Here is a 10,000-nt window from a genome sequence, read left to right on the forward strand (position 1 = left end):
GGGGCATGACTTACTGGCATCATTTAGCGGTGCTCACTCAAGCATTGTTAATAGCCAACACAGACTATGTGACAGGTTTATGCCCACGTCTGAAATACTGGAGGCACACAAGGACCATAGCCTCTCTCTCTCTCTCTCTCTCTCTCTCTCTCTCATAAAAAGAGAGAGGCAGAGAGAGAGAGAGGGGAGTGTGTGTGCGTGTACATGTATGTGTATGTGCGCAGGTTGTGAGTGTTGTATCTAATGTTCATCCAGCAGTTACTGGTTGGTATATATGTGTACACATATGAACATGTATGTGTATGGGGGACATAAAAAGTGTGTGTGCGTGTATGTGCACGTGAGTGTGTGTGTGCGTGTGTGTGTGTGTGTGTGTGTGTGTGTGTGTTGCTTTGTCCTGTACTCACATATCTCTTGTTGATCTGGTGCCTCTCGAGAGGGTCGTCCAGGATGTTGACGGACAGGTCTGAGATGGACACGGCAGTAGAGGCAGTCAGGGTGATCAGCAGCACCACCATACCCTTCTCCTCCTCTAGGGGGAGCTCTAGCTTATGAGTGCGCTCCTTACTCAGAGTGGACAGGTCCAGATCACACCTGTGATATATGTATGTACATGTGTACACACACACACACACACACACACACACACACACACACACACACACACACACACACACACACACAGAAATCAAAAACACAACACAAATGACAATTATATAAAAATAAAAAATATATAAAAAACAGTATTATGTATACAAGAATACACAAAGATGAAGCACACAAACTCATCCATGTAAACACACACACACACATTCACACAGCCTCACCGTCCAATGAAGTCGTCTCGTCGGCCAGTGTCCTTGTCCCACACTGCTATCTCCAGTAGATAGGTCTCCTCCTCATATAGGTGCAGGTCAAACTGCTCCCTCCACTGGGGCCACAGTGTCTTTGGCATGGTCTAACCACACACACACACACACACACACACACACACACACACACACACACACACACAGACAGACAGACAGATAACATATATTTTATACACTGTTTCCATCTGTTTTCACCTGTGTTGCTTATTCTTGCTTAATCAATGAATGAATGAATCAATCAATCCGTCTATCTATCTATCTATCTATCTATCTATATCAATTAACCAGCCAAGCAACAAATAAACCAATAAACCAAACAATCAGTCTGTCTAATCAATACATAAATATACAGTTTTTCTCAGTCGCTTTGGTGCTTTTTTCAGATCAGAATGAAAATTCTCATAACTATTAGTTCAACCTCCACAACATTTAGTCATTTGTGCACATCATAGTAGCAATTTCTCCTTCCTCTGAAAAAATTGCAAATACTTTTGGACATGTATCAGTTGCTTTATACAATTCTCTGCTGTTTTTTAACATTATCATTTGCTTATGTCATGTCAGTCAAAATGAACTATACTTATGAATGCTGAATAGTCGTTCCCAATAAAACTAATAGTCTTCATTTCATTGCTTGAGTCATTACATACAAAATTGTTGAACTAGTTATCAAATTCTGTCACAATGCTGTAGAATTGCAAAGAGCATACAGTAAAATGTAACGTGATTCAGTGTCTTGTACTCACTTACTCACCTAATGTGTAACTTTACTGTAGTTTTCAAATGGCTGTACAAGTACTGTATAGTGCTGTATTGAGCATGTTCAGGTAGTGTCACCGAGTTCTGACCTTTTTTTGCATTGGAAAACACTGAGAGAACTGTCATAATGAAAACATGACAAAGCCATTTGACTATCTTGTTCATAAACGATGGTGTCAAGACTTCTCATTTTGATGACACTGACAGTTTCATTGACATAAATACCTGCTTTTGAGGAATGAACTATCCATTTTGAGCAAGTGACGTGCTTTTGCAGGTCATCCACTAGGTTTTGCAGTTTGCACTAATTGTTTTGAGAATTGCACTAACTGCTGTGCAAATGTTAATAGTGATGTGAGAAAAGCACCAAAGCGACTGAGAAAAACTGTAAGTAAATGAGAGTAAGTGGGCATTCTATGATATAAGATTAAGGCCTCGTTAGGAATGTCATCATGGGTGCTGAGGTGAGAGGTCACCTTGCTCCTGTACTTCTGGTGTCCGAGGCGGAACTTGACGTAAGGGTCACTGAGGCCGTTCTGGTCCATGGGAATGAGGTCGCGACCTTCGATGAGGCTGATGCTCACAATGCCGCTCCACAGCTGAGACTTCCTGTGCAGGTCTGACAGACGGAGACTCTGCTGCTGAGTCTACACACACACACACACACACACACACACACACACACACACACACACACACACAGACAGAGACAGACACACACAGGCAAACACACAAGCACACACAGGCAAACATACACACATGTGGAGAAAACACACACAAACACACACACATACAAGCATACAGACCCCCCCCCCAGCCACACACACAGACAGACAGGCACACGCAGAGAAACTCACACACACGGAGAGAAACCACACAAAAACATACAATATTATATCCCAAGTATAGCAATGTACTGTAGCCTGAGCCCTATTCCACAGCAAGGGAAAAACACAGATTAGAAGGGATGGAGAGATGAACCTCAGAATGAAGGAGAACCAGAGGGATTTATGAGAGGATGAGCCATCACAAGACACCAGAGATGACAGAGAGAGTCTGTGACAGGGTGAATCACATCCCAAGACCCAGCAGCCCACTTACGCCCCAGACCAGACCAAAGCACTAGCAGCACTACCACCACGGAGCTGAGGTAGAGTCCACTTTATTCTCTGACCGCAGTGCCTCCAACTCACGTGTGCTCTAGAAGCAAAGTGCATTGTGGGTAATCCGACACCGCTTGTCAGAGAGTAAAACAGGCTTTTCAAGGATGTTGTTGAGCGGGATGAGAGAGCAAACATGCACACACTCGTGAATGTGCACACATAAAACAAACAAGGGAAACACACACACACACACACAGACTCAAACAACCTACACTGACACTGACAACAACACAAACTCCAGCACGCCTCCTTTCTCTCTCTCTCTCTCACACACACACCAAGCTAAAACAGTGCATGAATCCCATAATGGGTATTCCCCAAATGAATCCCAAAAGCAGCATCCCTATGGGGCAGCACAGAGGGGCAGGTGCGGGTGAATGGGGGTGCGGGTGCGGGCAGTAAGGGTGATGATGGGGCAGATAGCTGAAGGTGAGGGTGGTGGTGTGGATTGGGTTGCTGATGGGGCAGGTAGGTGGAGGTGGAGGTGGTGGTGTGGATTGGGGCAGGTAGGTGGAGGTGGAGGTGGAGGTGTGGATTGGGTCAGGTAGGTGGAGGTGGAGGTGGAAGTGTGGATTGGGTGGCTGATGGGGAAGGTAGGTAGAGGTGGAGGTGGTGGTGTGGATTGGGTCAGGTAGGTAGAGGTGGAGGTGGTGGTGTGGATTGGGTCAGGAGGTGGAGGTGGAAGTGTGGATTGGGTGGCTGATGGGGCAGGTAGGTGGAGGTGGAGGTGGCGGAGTGGGTGGGGGTGAGGGGTTGATGGCAGCCAGGGCTGTGCCTGATTACCTTGCTGGATCTCTTCCAGCTCCTCCTGAGAAGCATTGTCTGGGAAAGAGACAGATGATTCAGTAATCGCCAGGGCGCCAGCCCGCCTGGGCCGGCCAGGGTCAATACTAACACGGGGGTGCCAACGAGGCCCTGCCACGCTAAACTCTATTGTCCCCGACAGCTCTTCAACTGACGGGCACTCTACTGCCAGCGCTGGGACTCTACTGCCCGCACTGGGACTCTACTGCCTGGGGAGAGTACTCTACTACAGAGCGGAGTACTCTATGGCAAGGAGCAGACATTTCCTCTGCTAGCTGTGCAGGGTTTTTTTTCTAGCAGTGCAGGGGTATCTTCTAGAAGTGCAGGGGTATCTTCTAGCAGTAGAGGGGTTTCTTCTAGCTGTGCAGGGGTATACTCTAGCAGTGCAGGGGTATCTTCTAGCAGTGCAGGGGTATACTCCAGCAGTGCAGGGGTATCTTCTAGCTGTGCAGGGGTATACTCCAGCAGTGGAGGGGACTGAAGGGGGTGGCTGACTGACAGACTCTGAAAGGGGCACAGAGTCTCTAGTGAGAGGGATGTAAGAGATCAATGCTCGATAGTTGACCTGTACTACTCATTCACCAACAGGTCTTCAACTAGAACGTGGGATTAAAAAGATGGGAAGACATTCACTACTTTGCAGTTTAGTGGCTATTTGACTTACAGACTACCAACTGTAGACATAGACCCTACCAACTGCAGATGCCTGTAGATGCTTCCAGCTGTGAGGTGGCACTTAACTCTAGAATAGATCTAAATCTGGGATCTAGACTTCAATAGTATAGTTGACAGGATCTACAGGTGATCTAGTTGACAGGATCTACAGGTGATCTATAGTATAGTTGACTGGATCTACAGGTGATCTATAGTATAGTTGACAGGGTCTACAGGTTGTCAATGGTATAGTTGGTGACATCTACAGGTGGTCTATAGTATAGTTACAGGTACTGTAAGTCACACAGCTGAGTGGAGCACGTCACGTGATTGGACAACGTGACGACGGAGCCAAACTCATTCAGGTATAACTACAGCAGCGGAGTCACTACAGGAGTTATCTTTGGCTGCTGGCGTTCACTACACCGGCCGCAGTCGGACTCACTTTAGCGACGTAAGGCTTCCACCGATGAGTTTTGAGTCCTGCTGTCTGTGGGGGGGGGGGGGGGTCAGAGGTCAAATATCTCTTTTTCATGCTTGTTTTTCCTTTAAACCACTCTTCTAGGCCAGTCGTTTGTGGTGAGTTTTTGTCAAAAGGAAGACGAGGGCAAGCCAGGCTCGTCAGAACCCAAACATCTCACAGCTCGAGATATCTGAGGTGCAGACATGCATGACTAGATAAATACCTGCATAAGATGAACAGTAGTGGCTTGTGGACAGATGATGGACTGATACACTAGGTTAAAGACATGGATTACAGATTAATATAATATAGGTAGTAGTGAACACCATCAGTGACTACATGAAGTTGTGTTTTAAAGGAGTTTATAATGATCCCGTTTCCTGTTGTCTAGTCATCCCTGCCCACACAAACATACTCATTCATCCGTCCAGGATGGCCATCTATAAGAATGAACTGCTAACAGGATATGTGATGAGGGTCATTCCACAGAAACTTCCATTTTTGACATGGCACATTGTTAGCCTTTTCTAAAGTGGAATCGGTAGGCACAAACGGATATACAAAAAGGATATACGGCAACCATACAACCAACCGACTATTGCAAGCTCTTACATTAAGCAGATGACCTTACAATAAATACAGCAGGCTCTGCTGTGTAAATACCAAAGAAGAAAAAAAACGCACTTTGCATACAAACGTGTTCACAAACGTGCAGCCTTTTCTTCTTTGGTATTACTTATACGTTTGGCCAAGCACTCTCAAAAATAAATAAGAAACTGAGTGAAGCCTGCTCCTACAACACAATTCTGCCATGTAAATAACCAGAGATTTTATCGGCACAGCTGCCATTTCCTGTCCGGTAGTACTTTGAGCCCCACCTATGGTCCGGTTTGCATGGGTTTGTGTTTTCCATGTCCTATTCTAGCACAGACAGGGGTTGGCTTTGAACTGGAGGTTTTTATGAAACTTGAGAATCCAGAGAGATCTATATTTAGATCTATATCTAAAAAAGAGTTGAAGAGTTCCGCATAAATCTAGATCTTAAAAAAAGAGTTGAAGAGTTCTTGAAGAGTGAGTACAAAAGTGCTCTGGCAAGGGTCTGCACATGTATATTAGCCTGAGGCTATCTCTGGTACAATGCATTAAACTACATCTATATTTACCATTGCATATGGTCTCTTACAAATAAAAAAATATAAAATAAAATAAACATGCCTAAGGCTGTAGATTCACAATGATGACTGAATCAACCCCACTCTGGGATTGCTGGACCAGAGTTTCAGGACATCATAAATGAAAAATACTTTTCTTTGTTAACCATATCCCTGACGAAAGGCCTACCTTCTTTATTAACCATATCCCTGGCGAAAGGCCCTCATCCTGGGAGACCAGAACTAGACACACCAATCAATGACTCATACACCACATTAAGACCGTGTTCAGGGCAGTGAGCAGGAGTGACACAAAAGAGGTGTCATTCATTTACTCACTCACTCTCTAGTTGTCCAAGGTTAGGTCTATGACACAGGTCACCCGTTAACACAAACACCATGCAACATACACATTAGTAAATACGTATACAAATACATAGTGCAAGCATCACAATGCACACACACAAAGTTCCATGTGTTAGTGCAACCATCACAGCACACACACACACAGAATTCCATGTGTTCCCGGCAGTTGGTGGAACAGATCTTCCTGAGAAGAATTGGATTATTGAGGATCAAACCTGTAGTATCAACCAACCAACCAATCAATCAATCAATCAATCAATCAATCAATCAATCAATCTATTTATCTATCTGAATCAATCAACCAATAAACCAAACAATCAGCCTGTCTGATCAATAAATCAGTGTGAGTGAATGAGAGTATGTGAGTGTTTGAGTGTGTGAGTGAATAAGAATGTGTGAGTGTATGAGCTTGTGAGTGTGGGAGTGAATGAGTGTGTGAGCGCACCGATTCGCTGTTGGGTTTGTCTTTGGGGCCCAGAGTGACCATCAGCTCCAGAGTACCCAGGTCCTGCTGAGGGTGATGGGGATCCCTCAGGTCCAGAGACACATCCAGAGGCCTGGGGTACACACACACACACACACACACACACACACACACACACACACACACACACACACACACACACACACACACACACACACACATCAACACACATGTGTGTACACATAAACATCAACACACACACACCCACGCACATAGACACATGCACGAACACACACACACACACACAGACACATGCACATGCACAAACAAACACACACACACACACACACACACACACACACATCAACACACATGTGTGTACACATGCACATCAACACATACACACCAACGCACACAGACACATGCACAAACACACACACACACACACACACACACCTCAACACACATGTGTGTGCACATACACATCAGCACACACACACACACACACACACACACACACACACCTCAACACACATGTGTGTGCACATACACATCACACACACACACCCACATACACACAGAAACACACACACATACACTCTCTCTCTCACACACACACACTCATGCACACACATACACACACACACACACACACACACACACACACACACACACACACACACACACACATCAACACATGTGTGTGCACATACACATAGACACACACACACATACACATCTACACACACACACCCACGCACACAGACACATGCACAGGCACACAAACACACACACACACACACTCTCTCTCTCACACACACACTCATGCACACACACACACACACACACACACACACACACACACACACACACACACACACACACACACCATGATGTAGGTTACCTGTTCTGTTCCAGAGTGTCCAGGTAAAGATAGGCTGAGCCCATGAAATCATCATGAAGACCAAAGTCGTAGTCAAACACCTGCCAAGAATGCAGAATGGTCATTAAAGTGTGTGTGTGTGTGTGTGCGCGTGTGTGTGTGTGTGTGTGTGCATCTCTTACTTTGATATAAAGTGGCTCATGCAGGCTATCCACTATGAGACAAACTCTGTCCTCCCATACAGGGTTGAGGTTCTTGTGGATGGTTCTGCTACGGTACACCTCTTTACCGGCCAACTTAAACTTCACATACGGATCACTGGTTCCTATAGAAGCAAAACATAAAGATTAAATGGAAACACCCTGTTGTTTAACCTCTCCCTTGCTAACTTCACGAACGGATCACTGGTTTCTATAAGAGCAAAACACAAAGATTGAAAGGAAAAACCCTGTTGTTTAACATCTCCCTTGCTAACTTCACGTACGGATCAATGGTTCCTACAGGAGCAAAATGAGTCAGCAAAATAGAAAGAAAACATTGTTGCCTCTATTCTCTAACTGCACTCAGTTGTGTTATTTTCAACACAAGTTGTTGTTTTTTACACATACTGTAAACACTTTCAAACAAATAACAAAAGCAATGTGTTGGAATTGGAAACAACACAAACGGTGTTGTCCCTGTCTGGTTTTCAACACATTTGTGTTGAGAAGCAAAAATAAATAAACCAGATGTGATGCATTGCTGATATTGATGCCTGATGCTGTTCTTCATCAATACTTTAACACACGGATCACTCACCACATAGTCCTTTTTCTACTTGGCTGCCTATCTCAAATGTAGAATGCACAGGCACACACACACAGACACACACAGACACACACACACACACACACACACACTACTTACTGGAAATGCAAAATGTGCAAAAGATGAAAGAATATTCTTGCTTCAATCTCCCTAATGAATGCAGAAGTGATGAATAGAGCTTTTCTTATCTGCTGTCAGTTTATATACAAACTGATCCCCACTACATTCTGTACTGATTTTTCCCTAATGTCCTTTTAATTTACCTTTAATTCCAGTCAATTAATTTGATGTACAGTTATGAGAGGCCTGTAGTGATATCAGGGTATCACTGCCCTGTATTATGCAGCTATTTTCAGGAGCTAATTCCACTTTATGATAAGGAACAGCCTACTTTGTGTGGAATCCTTACAAAGCTATTTTTACACTCTCGAGGCTGCACTGATAGTCAGAAGAACATCACTCCTTTTCATGTGATATCACTCGTGTGATTCCAGAATATAATGATGATTAGAATTACACTCAATTTCACGTTTAATCTGAGTCAGCCACTTCTCTGATACAGCACCCCTGCAGTACGCCGTTTCAGTGGGTTTAATAAGCTCGTGTTTCTGGGCACCTCTGAGACATGGAGCTTTGACAGGCCTGGATTACTCAGCCTGGCTTTTGAGATTACTCAGCGCTGCCTCTGAAGGAGTAAATCTGCTAAGACATGACTGTGAATACACAAACCGCATGCACTGCTATGCACCGTTCACCACAGAGAGAGATGTAGAGAAAGAGAGAGAAGGAGGGGGGTGGGAGAGAAGCCTCCAGCGCATTTATAATATAGAGAGAAAATGCAGCAATGCTGGCAGATACAAGGTGGAGATCAGAAGAGAGAGAGAGAAACAGAGAGAGAGAAAAAGAGTGTGTGTGGGGGGAGAGAAAATGGATGAGAGAATCTGTGCATGTGTGTGTGAGAGTGAGTGAAGACACAAGCAAATGGTCTGGCCCTGGTACACTGAGGCCAAACCCATGCCAACAGCCAACAGCTCATACATCATCACACTTACTTAGCAGACGCTTTTTCCAAAGCTACTTACGTATGTCATTACATTACAAGGGCACTGTTACATTATGCCTGGTGCAACTCCAGGTTAAGTGCCTTGCTCCAGGGCACAACATAACATAGTTACCATATACACATCATATATGTTATCTGTGTCCTTTTTGCAGCTAAATGTGAGTTTACGAGATTTGCATTTTATCACATTCTGTTTTTATTTGCATTTTACACAACGTCCCAACTTTTTCTGATTTGGGGTTGTAGTTCTTATATTCTCACGTGATCATAATTATCACATACGCTGGGGCTATTCAACTTCATTACCAAGTGGGCCGGACAGAAAAAAACAACTTTCAAATCCAATGGGCCCCATTTGAGCTCACGGGCTGCTAGTTGAATAGCCCTGACATATATACTCCTCATGTCCTTATATACTGACCAACCCCCCATTTTCTACAATAAATACTAAATCCTGCGGACCCAGGCTGGAGTCTCACCTCCTCTGTCCCGTACGGCCAGGTTGTTGCCCTTCTTGAGCGTGATGTCCAGCTGGAACAAACCAGAGGAGGGCAGGGCGGGGGTCGCAGAGGGCTGCCCTGGGGCATGGAT

General features: G+C 44.7%; 1 protein-coding gene across 1 annotated transcript in view; it reads right to left on the reverse strand.

Annotated features, from left to right (window-relative positions):
• mctp1b (multiple C2 domains, transmembrane 1b) overlaps positions 1 to 10,000 on the reverse strand; it is a 54,915-nt gene that overhangs the window by 27,525 nt on the left and 17,390 nt on the right. The window contains exons 2-9 of the mRNA XM_048259625.1: positions 9,889 to 10,000; positions 7,722 to 7,864; positions 7,561 to 7,640; positions 6,678 to 6,789; positions 3,578 to 3,616; positions 2,108 to 2,278; positions 828 to 958; positions 408 to 594 (exon numbers count right to left, since the gene is read on the reverse strand). The exon at positions 9,889 to 10,000 is cut by the window's right edge and continues 3 nt beyond it. Of these exons, the coding sequence (XP_048115582.1) occupies positions 408 to 594; positions 828 to 958; positions 2,108 to 2,278; positions 3,578 to 3,616; positions 6,678 to 6,789; positions 7,561 to 7,640; positions 7,722 to 7,864; positions 9,889 to 10,000 (975 nt within the window). The remainder of the gene's footprint in view (positions 1 to 407; positions 595 to 827; positions 959 to 2,107; positions 2,279 to 3,577; positions 3,617 to 6,677; positions 6,790 to 7,560; positions 7,641 to 7,721; positions 7,865 to 9,888) is intronic.

This window comes from Alosa alosa, chromosome 12 (assembly GCF_017589495.1).
Source record: "Alosa alosa isolate M-15738 ecotype Scorff River chromosome 12, AALO_Geno_1.1, whole genome shotgun sequence".
In the NCBI taxonomy this organism is placed as follows: Eukaryota; Metazoa; Chordata; class Actinopteri; order Clupeiformes; family Clupeidae; genus Alosa; species Alosa alosa.